General features: G+C 44.7%; 1 protein-coding gene across 3 annotated transcripts in view; it reads right to left on the bottom strand.

The window, feature by feature from the left end:
* Nucleotides 1-8,125, bottom strand: part of Sec16b (SEC16 homolog B, endoplasmic reticulum export factor) — a 34,484-nt gene extending 26,359 nt beyond the window's left edge. For all 3 annotated transcript variants that reach the window (XM_071619750.1, XM_071619751.1, XM_027934940.2), the window contains exons 1-8: nt 7,857-8,125; nt 6,335-6,447; nt 5,406-5,529; nt 4,414-4,522; nt 3,092-3,236; nt 1,919-2,070; nt 1,480-1,541; nt 23-158 (exon numbers count right to left, since the gene is read on the bottom strand). In XM_071619750.1, coding sequence (XP_071475851.1) covers nt 23-158; nt 1,480-1,541; nt 1,919-2,070; nt 3,092-3,236; nt 4,414-4,522; nt 5,406-5,529; nt 6,335-6,447; nt 7,857-8,125 — 1,110 coding nt within the window. The remainder of the gene's footprint in view (nt 1-22; nt 159-1,479; nt 1,542-1,918; nt 2,071-3,091; nt 3,237-4,413; nt 4,523-5,405; nt 5,530-6,334; nt 6,448-7,856) is intronic.
* Nucleotides 8,126-13,586: the final 5,461 nt, after the last annotated feature.

Here is a 13,586-nt window from a genome sequence, read left to right as displayed (position 1 = left end):
GAGCATCCAAGCCATGACTTACCCCATTCTGGCGACAGAAGAGAACTAACAGTTGCCACAGTAGAGCTGAGTCTCTGCTTCCTGGGGTCTCAGACTTGAGCCTCTGAGCTGCTTTCTGCTGGCAAAATGTCATGATATCGACCTTGTGAACATCTTCCCTGTGAGAGATTTCAGAAAACAAAGAGTGAGCAGGCAGACTTCTCCCACACTCAGGATCCTTGCTCTGCCTGTAGTATGCGGGCACCAGCAAGGTGAGGTTGGGATAGAAGACTGACAACCCAGGGTGGGGTAATAAGTCTGTAGCCACAGGATGGTCATTTCCTTGTAGAACAGGAAGGGACTTCAGAGACTCTCTTTTACACCCCCCCTTCCATTTTACAGATGAGGAAACTGAGGCCCAGAGGCCTCGGTGAAGTGACAAAATACCAGCTAAGAGCGCAAACTTTCAAGTCAGACAATTCTGAGTCTAAATCTGGTCTGTCACTCTCAGTTTAGACAAGTTTCTGATCTCTTCTAAACCTGTTTTCCCCCCTCCCTAAAATAAGGATAATAAAAGTAAATGCATGCATACAAAAAGAAACAAGCAGATTCTGTGGCTTATACTAAGTTCTCAATAAACGGGCATTATTATTTGCTCCATATTATCCAACAAATTGAAGGCAAGTTGGGACTGATACCTAGAGTTTAATAGCCAACTCAGTTCTCTACTCTCATCTGTAGAGCTGTGTGTAAGACATAGAGACAGCACTCATTTCACTTGAAGGAGCTGTCAGGTATAATAAGGGGATTTTCTTGGGCAGGGTGGCTTCAGGACAAGAATACATTTGAATAGTAGCAATGCTATTTAAAGGGCTTATACTGCATAATCTCCCTTGAGTCTCACAGTCACCACCTGAATTGGCAGAGTGAGTATAACATCATTTCTCAGAGGAAAAAGTAATACGCAGAGAGGGTTAATTGGCCTGCCCACCATGGTACCCTTACTTAGTAGGATGCCTGAACCCAGGTCCTCTGACACCCAGCCAGGTCTTTCTGCACAACAAATGTACCCTGAATATTTATCAGCAACATGACTGGCGACTTTAAGGCAGTTCCAATTCAGGCCTGCAGAGGGCAGACCTGCACACTGTCCAGTAACTGGAACCCTGACAACATTCTCTGAGAAGTCACTTTGGGTAGTTTTTCCCTTGCGATCCACTTGAGGGTGACTTCCCAGTGCTCCACTTTTCTACTAACATCTATAAAGTATACAGAATGCTAAAACATCCTACCACAGAACATCTATCTACAAAATGGAACTGATTGTTAAATTGTGAAGCTATTTTTTCTGTCTGTCCTTCAACTATCCAGTGGCTTATCAAAATGACACAGGTCACATATGGTTGTATCTAGTAGCATAGAGAGACATTTTCTTCCAAGGACACCAAAACAAAGCCCCAAAATGCAAAAGTCCTTACTCGGTCTCTTAAAGTAATTTACCGGATCAGGGGTCCTGAGAAACTTCTCATTTCCTCTTGGTCTTCAGAATCACTAAGAATAACCTGGAATAGAAAGTCAAATTTGGTCTTCGAGACTTCCACCAAGTGCCCCCATTGGTCAAGTTTAGTGTCAGACCCCAGGGTTGTGGTCCATGGAGGTGGCTTAGGGCCTTGGGGAGGAAACAGAAGAATAAGCGTGTTCTTCTTGTTCAGATGAGCCACTAGCACCTAAGGGGAAACATAAGTCTAGCATCGCTTCTTCCAGAGAAGAGCCCAGCCATTCCTGTGCCTCCTGTTCCAGGGGCCACAGGGCCCAGTTCCCCACAAGCGTACCCCCCTTGGAGATGCCCAGGCTCAGGCAAAGGGAAGAGGGCAAGTACACGGAGAGCAGTTTGGGGGTGCAGTGTGCCAGCATACCAGAGACACGGGATCCTGCTTACCTCCACGCTGTGTAGCTCCACCAGGGCCGTCTGCCCATCAGGGGGAGAGCTGGGACACACACACACCAGCTGACCTCCTGGACCAAAACTCACAGACACATGAGGGACGTAGAACTTCACGGGTGTGTGGGGACCTGCTGCTGAGACATCCCCTGACCAAGAGAACACAGATGGACCCTGTTAGCACTTCTTTCGCAGCTTTTCTTTAATTTAGAAATATGCCACAGACATATTCTGTCCAAATTTCACCTGGGACCAAGCTCAGATTCTGGGTGGGCTACGTAATTGGAAGAAGCCCATATTCCCTGCACCAGTCCAAGTTAAGCCTCTGAGAATATGTCAGAATAGAATGTAAGAATGTGTTAATTTGGTCCAAATGATAGTGCAACCCAACCCAGATTCTCAGCCATGGTGAGAGGCCAGGAGCCTGTGGCTTCTATGCCCAGGGCAAGACTCCTACAATCAACAAAGCAGTTATGCCTTGTGTCCTGCTTTTGCTTTACCCCGTTCTCTCTGTTCTTCACTCTTTTTTTTTTTTCCCTGTAGAAAATTACCTCTTTATTACTTCATAAAACAGACAGATTAGAATACTGCAATTTTATATTAATAATCTGCAGACTTTTATCTAATGTGCACTCATGTAGAGATTATTAAAAAAACTTAAAACATAACTGATTAATGGGCATTTGATTACTCTTTTGATTTATTTCATTAAAATTTCTATTTCTATTTCTATTCTAATCATTTTTAAACTTGAGAAAACTGATTGAATCTTGGTTTTCCTGAATGTATTTTTAAGAAACATCTTCATAATAGCCTGTAAACATTGCATATATACGTTTTATTTTTAAATGTTTTTACATTTAAAAATCTTGTGTATTTATTTTTATTTTTATTTATTTATTTATTTATTTACATGAGCTCTCTTCTGTTCTTCACTTCTTCATCTATTACTTGAAAGCACTCCTGAGTGCCTTCTGGCCCAGTCTGCCCACGGCTAGGAGCAGTGTTCCCTTCTAAGGGCCAGCCAGGACGCAATTTCCATTTCAATAGAAAAGGTGGGAAGAGAAGCCCATGCAGCAGACAAGGATTCATTTCTGGAAACACGGGCTAGGTGTGGCTTTTCAAGAGGCTCGCACCCACCTTTCCAACAGTGCTTCCTCGAGTACCCACCTGCCTGACCTGGACTCCAAACTGCTGACGCCCTAGGATCATACTGCTCAGGGGCATCCGCCATGTACTGACTGAGCTCATAGCTGCTGGAGCTGAGACCAGACTCGTGCTGCTGGACAAGGTTGGACTTGCTGGTCAGTGATGGCTGAAAGTCAAGAACCAGGAGACACGTGGGAAGGAGTTTCAGGGAGCTGGGCTTCCCGAGTATTCCTTCAAAGAAGCAAAATTCAAACTTTCCCAGAAATACAGAGAACGCGGATATGTTGGAAGGAAAAGGGAGCATACCATCAACAGGTATTTGCTAAAGGGTGCATTATGGCCCTGGGGTCAGGGAGACCCTGAAGTCAAGCCTCAGTTTTGATTCTAGTGCCCTGCTGCTGTGACCTCAGACAAGTGACTTTGGCCCTCTAAGATCAATAGCCTCATCTGTGATAGAGATAAATGTATCTGCCTTGTATACTTCAGCTACTTACCCACATATTTATTTACCTGCTGTTTAATGAACTCCTACTATGCTCCAGGTACAAGAGGATACAGGAGTACAAGAAATTCATGGAACTACATTCTGGGCAAATATGAGTGAAATAATGGATTCAGAAGCTCTTTGTATGCTGTCGTGTGCTATATACATGTGAGTGGCTGCAGTTATTGTGGTAGGGTTAGTCACAAAAACATATATCCTGCCCTGTTAAGCACTAAGTATGCAGAGAAGCTATTCTCAGGACTTACACAAAGTTAGTCAGGAAGACAAAATTAATACAAGACCATCAAAACGTAAGAGCTCATCTCTATAGTATCTTTGCAACTTTTCCACAAATCTAAAATTATTCCAAAATAAAAAGGGTTATTAAAAAAAAATTAAAAGCTCCATTTTGTGGCCCAGGAAGTACGCTTTTAAGATTTTAGAGGAAAGAGATGAAAGTGTCAGGAAAGATTTCAAGCCCCGCTTTTCAAACCTGAGTTAAAAGATTCTAGCAACTTCCCATTTCTTGGGTAAACCAAATTGCTAGTGCCCTGAGGTGTCCAATACTGTACACCAAGTGTCAGCCTCTTTCCTTCCCAGCACCTCAGAGTGACTTGGATGCTTCCAGTGTGACAAAAATACAAAGGGGCCAGATCAGGGTCTCCGACGCGTTAGACTAAAGCAGGAAGGCAGGCAGAGGAGGTGGCGTGAGTAGGGCCCTGCCATGGGGAGAGGAACAGGCCCCTGCACGTGTCTGGCTATTGGAGCCCCCACCCCTGAGGGCTCGGCCTGCCACTGCTGACAGGGTCATCTGTGATGCATGGCCATGGGCCTCCAGCCCCACGTCACTTCGAGTTACCTTATTCTTGCAGACACCAGTTAACCGACTCTCTGAAAAGAGCTCCCCAGGCCGCTCCTGTCCGGAGCTGGAAGCAGGACTGTCTTTATAAGGGCTCCGGCTGATAGATCTGCAGTGAAATGACAGCAGGGCTGAGATGGGTCCTGGACAGGCCGGACAGGCCGAGGGGCCTCTTCTGGGGGTGTCCTGAATCTACATGTGGCAGTGGCAGGTCAGCCTGGGTGTCACAGAGAAAAGCACTTTCCTCCCGTGCCCCACCTCAAGTGCACTAATACCAGGAAAACTGGAATGCTCGGGTTCCACGCACAGCGGCAGGAAGTGGCCTCGGACCCAACAGAGGAGGGTTGGCCTCCAGCCTGCGGTCCTGGAAGGTCTGGAGCAGAGCACTTGGGTTGCTGAATTCCAGGGCTAAGGGGACCAGGACAGAGGCCTGGGTTAAAGTCTCTTTCCTGCTCTGCCTCATGCCAGAGGAGTATCCCACTCTCAAGGCCCAGGAGTGGGCAGAGGAGCAGCTCTGCACCCCAGGCAGGACCCAATCATCAGAACTTCTGCTGGGCATGATGGCACATGCCTATAATCCCAGTGACTCGGGAGGCCAAGCAGGAGAATCACAAGTTCAAAGCCAGCCTCAGCAATTTAGCAAGGCCCTAAGCAACTTAGTGAGACCCTGTGTCAAAATAAAAAATAAAAATGTGCCAGGATTGTGGCTCAAGGGTCAAGTGCCCTGGGTTCAATCCCCAGTACCCCGCCCCCCCCAAAAAAGAGTCTCTTCTCCCCAGGGCTTCCAGAGGTAGAGGACAACCACCAGAACCAGATGCCATAAGATTGACACCAAAATTCTACATATAATTTATAACGCTCTAATAAAAATAACTAAATAAATAAAAATAAAATGTACTCTATGATATTCTCAAAAAGAAAAGAAAAAGATGGATCTAATGTAGACTGAGTGTGACCCAGTCCTGTGGGGTGGCCTCTCCCTTCACACTTACTGAAACTGGGTCTCACTGTTCATCCCAAATGAACTGTTCTGGTTTTCCCGATGGCGATCCCCACCGAGGTACTTCTGATCTCCGTAGTCTTCATGCCAGATATAAGGAGTCCCTTGCCTTGGCACTGCTCCCTCAGAGAAAACAGAATGAAGACAGGTCACTGGCTATTTCTGGAAGTTCTCTTCAGAAAGATGCTATGGAGCTGTCCAGCTGAGGTACTAGGGCACAGTAGGCATAAAAATGGATCAGTTCTGGGGACGTAGCTCAGTGGTAGAGCACTTGCCTAGCATGAACAACACCACGGGTTTGGTTTCAAACATCACCAAAAAAATTTTTTTTCTGGCCAAGTTGAGTTAAATTTCAAATTAAAAAAAAAAAAAAGCCCCAAGATACCTCTCTGAACCAGTTAGCATGGCTGCACACATGCACATGTGTGTGTGTTTTCAACGTTGAAACAGATTGCGTTTGGTGAGGGGGTCAGAAGCTGCCATTGGCACCCACCCTATACCTGTGAGTATAGGGTATAAAACCCCCATGGGTACATGTCCACCACCCTCAGGGTGAAGCAATGGTCAGACTCCTTATAGCCCAGCCCAGCACACACCAAATGTCCTTAAGAACTGACTTCACTTTTACTTGATCAGTAATCATAACCTTGGCTATAAGAAGGAGTAGGAGGGAAAAATGTAGATGAAATAAAAACTATCCTCCGTATAAGTAACACAGAGACAGTTTCAATGCCATCGTCACTTGAAAAGAGAAGTTCCCTGCTCTCTTCTGCTCAGGAGATCAGGGACAGGGTCTCTGTTGTGGTCTCACCTGCCCAAGGTGAGGCTCTGAACATGGTACCAATGGCTTCCGTCCTGCCTGTCAGGCCACCTGCACCACCCCCAGTCCCCAAAGGCTTGTGGAGAGAGAGTACTCCATACCTCTTTCTTCCTGAAGCTGCTGCGGGTGGCCACGGTAGTAATAACTCCCATAGGCATATTCTTCCCTCATAGTTGGAGAGTGATATCTCTGATAGGGATCCTCAAAGCCTGGCCTAAAACATCACAAGGAAGTCCAGTTACCTGAGGATGCATGCAGTAGAGAAACCCACGAAGGACTAGGCAAACTAAATGACTTCAGAGGACAGAGCGGCCACCCCAATCCAGAATCTGCCTGAAAGCTACAGTTCATTCTGGACCCTCTAAACAAATCCAGAATCAGAGCAGGAGAAGGGCCAGGCAAGGTTGGGATTTTTGTAGTAAGATAGAAAACTATTTTTTTTTATTTAAAAATCTTTGTTTAACTATTTTTATTTAGAACTCTTTAATTTTTATGGTAAAACTCTTACTCCCCAAATACATCCATTCTGTAGCTGTTATCTTAAAAAATTCTTCTCTGATACTATCTTAGAATAAGATAATAAGAACCTACGATTGGGGGTTGGAGCTATAGCTCAGCAGTACAGCGCTTGCCTAGCACGTGTGAGGCCCTGGGTTCCATCCTCAGCCCCACATATAAATGAATAAATAGAATAAAGGTATTTTAAAAAGATGTAAAGAAAAGAACCTAGTATTGTAATTTCTATGCATATTTCAGATAGAAATGATATTTTAAAATAATCTTAAATCTGATTAACATACCTCCCCTTTGGGAATCCAATAACCCAAAAAGACAGGGAAAAGAAACATCATATCAATTAATTTATCAGTTAATAATGCTTTAGTATTTACAATAGTTGTCATAATTTCAACCCGAATTTCAACCTATTAAGGTGAATAAATATCCTAACTGGAAAAGGCAAAGTAGAACATTGATGGCTTCCAACGTTCCATGAAATATTTGGTACAATGTCATCAATTAGAACTGGAGGGAGCAGGAGTTCCAGACTCTCCGTCCTAGGATCACCTCTCCGCAGCCTCTTCCTCCTGAACTTAGGGCTGGAAAGTCCAGATCTGGCTTTTCTAAGAAGCTGATTTTTCCCACAGCTCTCGTTCATTCTCCACTGCTTTTGTGTGCCAGTCACACTCCAGCCGTGTTCTCAGCACTAGGACTCTTCTTGGGGCTGGAGATATCAGACTAACCCCAGGTTAGAACTGTCCAAAGACTGTGAAGCCCCTTCCTATGGGTCCTAAGAAAAGCTTTTCCTGAGTCTCCATGTTGCTTTCTGGGATCCCAGAGCAAGACAGTCCCATCTGCTGCCTTGAATTCCCGCCTGTACCCCTCCTCTGATGGCACTGTGATAGCTGTTTTGTTTAAAAAGCTCCATTGGGGACAGAGAGGAGGGAAATACTATCCTCCATCACCCAAGAACAACTTGAAAGAGGACAGGTTTTAGCTAAGGCAATGTAGTACGTGGGTAAAGAAAAAGAGAGAGAGAAATAAAAGAGAAAGGAAGAAGGAAAAGAACAAACTGTTCATCCACATGTAGGAAAGTTGGGTCCATTCCAAACCCTGAAGCCATACCTGGAGTACCCCTGGCTGGGATAGGCCCCGTCATAGTAGTCCACCCCAGACCTGGGTGCATGAGGGGGCTGCAGGTGGTCTGCCCGGGGGTCCTGCAGTGGCTGTGGGCTCCCACGGATGTCTTGCCATCGGTGGAACCCCTCTCCATTGTGCCGAGGGTGAGGAACAGGCCGATGAGGTCCACTTTGAAGCCCTCGGCCGGGGTCCTTTGGAGGTGCCATGGGCCTCCCCCGTGGCTGAGATGGCCGCAGGGGAACCCAAGGTTCCATCCCTGACCCTCTGGATTTCTCTTGGGTTTGAGTCAGCTGTACAGTTGTTTTATTTCCCTGCACACTAAACAAAAAGGGGGAAAAAATACTTGTCTTAAGCCTATATCTAAACATGGTGGTTGATTAGGTTTTATGAAAAGAGCAACTAGAGTCCTCAAACCTTGTCTGAAACAAACCATATGGGCACGGATATAGAGAGATCTGAAGAAAAAAAAAATCTCAAGCAGATACACAAATAAATAACAGGCTAGACAATTATATTGATATTGCTTACAAAATTAAAAAGTACATATGGAACGGCAGATGTGGGAGGCAAGAGAGACAGATAACAGTAATAGATGCAACTAGGAATGCTATCAAGGAATCCCAATTAGTGTTTCTTCATTTATCCCATCAGCAAATATTTATACAACACTCAGGATGGACCTGCTGAGGCATCATAGAAACGAGTCAGCCCTGGAGGGAGCAAGATCCAAGTTCAAATACAGACTGCCACCTACTAGCTGGTTAGTTTTTTTTAAGCCTCAATTTCCTACCCATAAAATGGAGAACATAGTAACCAGTCTGCAGAGGGGGGGTTCCTGTTAGAAACACTGATAGGGCCTGGAAATCACCCAACACACTGCCTGGCAGATCATGACTGATAAAGAGCAGTGTTGCCAGAGGTAGAGAAAAGGGTCATCTGATTAACCAAAACGATTTTCTAAACAAAAAGAAATTTAAAGTGACCTCTCCAAGAGACTCCTTTTCTGAATCCTGAATTAACCCTGTAGAAGAATGAGACCTTATACTATGGCCATTCGTGTTCTTATATTACAACCATTCTTCTCAGGTCTCAGAGTCTTCCTAGCTAGAGACTTTTAGAAACTAGAAGACTCCTTTGAATCAAACTCATTTTTCCCCCTTATATCCTCAAAAATGGGATGCAGCTCCAGGGGATGATGACCTTCCAAATTCTTCTGCCCCTATCACAGAGGAGCATGCGCTCAGCCCTCACTCCTGCTCAGGGAGCCTCCTGGGTCACCAGCATACACAAGCCAGGTAGTTCCCACCTGGCTCGTCCCATGGGACCTGTCTTAGTTTGCAAGAGTCTGATCACATCTGTTCACTTTCTCTCACTACTGAAGCTCCCAGTCTCATCTGAAAATTCATGTCAGAACAAAAGGTCCAAAGAGTCCATGTCGAAACCAAGATGTCACTCTGCTGGAACACCACCGAGCCAGGGTCCAGAGCTATGAGCCAAGAGCTGTGAGATAACAGAATGTACAAGAAGCACAGGGCCCAGGGGTACATGCCACCTCAAGGTCAGTCACAGCTCAGGGAACCTGTCTTCCTCTCCATGTCAGCTCATTTCCTTGAAACAGCCAAGTGCCACGAGAGCCTTGGCCAGCAGATCCCAGAAGAGGCCAGAGGCATGGATCATCACGGTCGGGACACAAGTAAGTGGGACAAGAAGAAAGCTGCTTTCACCTTGTCCCCAGATGTTTTCACCAGGCAGCCTGTCCCCAGACTGCAAAGGCACAATTCCTAATCTCTTCTCTGACATCACATCATCTTGTTGCCAAGAGACACCAGCTCCGGTAAGTCAGAGCGGGGTTGTAATCAAGGATATCAAATTCAAATGCCTAAGATTCTCAAAGTGAAGGAATTCCACCTGTGATGACAAATCACACTCTCTCATATTCATATAAATGACCCTCCCTAGACCCCCTCCGAGCCATGGTGCCCTCCCTAAGCTGACATCCCAGCAAGCACAACCAGAGGGGAAGAAGGGGGCTGGTTCCCACACACCTGCTCAGCCGGCTTCCCACCTTCCTCCAGCACCGCTCCAGGACCTGCCCAGATGGGCCTCCTCTGCTCCTGGAGCTTGTCAAAGTCCAGGTGCCACATCCACCAGACTTACCTGGCCCTCGAATCTATAGCTAGTTAGTCACCTTTGCAACTGCCCGGCCTCCAGGGAGCTGATTCACGGGGGCAAAGTACAGCCCAGCCACCTTGGCCGGGAGGGTCCTGATATTTGTTCAGAATCTTGCCAGAGACTGGTGCTTCTGTTTGCCTGGCTATGGACTGAGCCAGGTTCACTCACATGAGAGGGCACCGAAACCCCTACAGCAAACTCCAAGAGAGACACCAGGAAGCGGAAACCCAGAGAGCCCTGGGGCAGCCTGGCTGTGCCAGAGAGCACCACCTCTGGGGTGTGGACTGTGCCTCTGCCATTGGCTTACTCAACCTCTCTGAGTCTCAGTTTTTTTTCTCTAAAACAGGAGCCACAATATTTATCATATGAGGGCTATCATGAGGATTAAATGATAGTGATGAAGCATATGATATACCAATAACTATTTTCTAAATATGAGTATTTTTTAAAGAGATGAGCTAATTTTACTGGTTGAGATTGGGTGGGGGTACTCATAGGTGGGGAGTAAATACCTGGATTGCCTGGTATGTGTTTTTCTCATTCATGTTTCTCTCCATTTGGTTCTGGTTGTATAGCCCAGCACTGGAAGGCAATTTTCAAGACCCCGAACTGAACTGAAAGCATTGAGAAGTTTCCCATTATAACAAGAAAATAACTCCTCACGTTGGAAAAAATACAACTCTTCAGCATTAAGGTAAACATGAACTCATGTCTACTTTTGAATGCATATTTTTAAAATCACAATTTGCTCTATAAAAGCCCATTTGTTTATTCAACAAACTCTTAACTGGCTTCCAGAATTTGACACACATAAATATGAAAGACGCTGTCCTTGCCTTCAAAAAGCATGGAGGAAAATTAGCCTCTCACATAGTTACTTGTCTAGGAAAAACCACCACTATTGGGTCTCACTGTCAGAGAAGTGAGGTATCTAAGCCTTAGGATCTTCCCTCAACCTGCCGGTATCCTAGGACCCAGTAACTGTGGGTAAGGGTTTCTTACCTCGCTGCTGGGCCATGAAGTTTGGTTCCCCAATGGCTACACAGCTGTTCTTAATCCCTCTGGGAAGAGGTACTACAAAAGACACAAAGCATTGACAGCAGGAATCAGAACATGGTTGATTATGACACAGTATGATTATGACCACTTTATCAAATTATGTGTGCATTAATATCTCAGTGACAGTCATAAAATTCTGATGCAACTCTTTTGGCTTATAACATGGTGTCATACTGGCCCTATAACACCAGCTGCATTACTGGGATATGAACTTCAGAAAGGACCTCAGGGGTTATTTTTAATAACTTCACTTTTTTGATGATAAAACCAAGATCCACAGAATTGAAGTGATTTACCCAAGATCACAAAGCTAAGTAGAAATGTGGTATGGATTCTCGGGGTATGTCCCAGCTGTCTTGCACAGAGCTTACAAAAGCTGATTATGAAATACTCAGGAATTGGGCTGGGGCTATAGCTCAGTGGCAGAGCATTTGCCTGGCACATGTGAGGCACTGGGTTCGATCCTTAGCACTACATAAAAAAATAAATAAATAAACTAAAGGCATTCTGTCCATATATAACTACCAAACAAAGAAAAAAGAAATACTCAGGAATTGTATGAGCTAGTTGTTAAACCAAGGGTAATATAAAATCTACCGTGTTGGGAATATTCACATTATGGAAATTGGCAAATTCCACAAAGCAAGGCTGTTTGTTTTTCAGGGAGCCAGTTTACCAGTATACTGAGTTCATCCCCAAACTCTTAGTACCTAATTCAGCATCCTTCAGTTACAGAATTATCCTCTGTTGCTACCCTTTACTGAACATTTCTGGTTTAAACATCTAGCCCACTTATTCCAAATGCTCCTTTTGTGACATCCCAAAGCATCTCTAATTATCTCAAGAGTTATTATGAAACTCTTCAAACACTCAACAACCAAAATTAATTTTAATTAGCTTTAATTATGTTACAAAGACATATGGCATACAACAGTTATATGGGTCGCAGAATGAAGTAGACTGTGATGGGATCTCGCCACTCCAAAAGTTTGGGATTTATCAGTCCCTGCCTTCCCCAGCCCCCTATATCTACGATTTACTAAGTCTTTCAACCTGAAAGCTCCAATCTTCCTGGATTCTCAACCAAATTTACCCATCTTGACAGCACATTAGGAGCTACATCCCCAGCAGCCACTCTGAGCTCTGGTTGCAGTACCCTTGCGGGATCCTATGGGCTCCCTCGTGTCCATACAGCTACAGCCTTCACACTATTCCTGTCCCAGTGTCCTTCTCTTGTACCTGATCCCTGCTGTGCATCTCGACTTTCCACCAGATTGGAGCCCAGAAAGCTTGCTAATTTATGTGAATTCCCATTTCCATAAATTCCTGTCCTCCTTTCCAAATGCTAGGCCACTGTCTAGGATCTTGTTTCAAAGAGGAGTAACTACCTGCTAAAGACTGAATCTTTCCTCCCCAAATCCCTAAGTTGAAACCTCAACTCCCATTGGTATTAGGAGGTGAGCAGTCATGAGTGGAGCCCTTAGAGTGGGATTAGTGTCCTTATAAAGAAACTCAAGAGAGCGTGCCTCCTCTTTCTGCTCTGTCTTCTAAGTATACAACCAGAGACGGCCATCTGCAGAACAAGGGGCAGGCCCTCTACAGACACTGGATCCACCAGCACCTTGATTTTTGATTTCTAGCCTCCAGAACATGAGAAACAAATTCCTGTTGTTCAAGGCACCAATTCTATGCTATTCTTTTATAGCAGTATGAACTAAGACACTAGCCTAGGTTGACACCTAAGAAGATATCATCACTACTAATGATGCTGCAAATCTCTCCAAGCAGATCAGTGCGGAAGGATGTGGAAACCCATCGGCCAGGTTTCCATGAATCCTTGAGCACTGTGATTTAACGATTGATTGCTCTCACAAAGGACAGCTCAGCAGATGAGACTTTGTCCCAGGTGTGAGCCTATTCCTTTATTGAAATTAAACATTTAGAAAACAATTTGAGAAGCTCTGTATCAACATGTTAGCAGTAGTTATCTACTTTGGGGTAATAGGATTTTGGATGATTTTATTTTCCTCTTATTATTTGTCCATATTTGATAACTTTTTCCAGTAAATGCATATTACTTTAAAAGACAAAATCAACTAACATTACTTTTTAATCAACAATATATCCAAATGTATTGTCACAACAGTAACTATTAGGCACCCAAGTAACTAAAGCAGGGCAGTGACTTCCCCAAAACATCCAAGATCGATTAACTATGTTCAGTCTGATATTCTGCATAGAGCCTGAAACATCCATTCACAAAGCAAGGGTTTAATCTACCTACTCTATGCCCAGCGCTACAACATGCATTGGGAATGCAAAGATAAACAACATGTGATCCTTCCTCAAAAGAACCTCTCAATCCAGAGGAGCAAGAGAAACTGAAATAGGCAATTATTTTTCTAGTTGATACATCACAGGTGTTTCTAATGAGAGGAAGCCCAATACTAGAAAGAGGAAGGTCTGCTATGCGAGGCGATTTGA

Source organism: Marmota flaviventris, chromosome 12, assembly GCF_047511675.1.
Source record: "Marmota flaviventris isolate mMarFla1 chromosome 12, mMarFla1.hap1, whole genome shotgun sequence".
Classification (NCBI taxonomy): domain Eukaryota; kingdom Metazoa; phylum Chordata; class Mammalia; order Rodentia; family Sciuridae; genus Marmota; species Marmota flaviventris.
The sequence above is the reverse complement of the archived record's forward strand: the minus strand, read 5'-3'. Positions and strand labels throughout refer to the sequence as shown.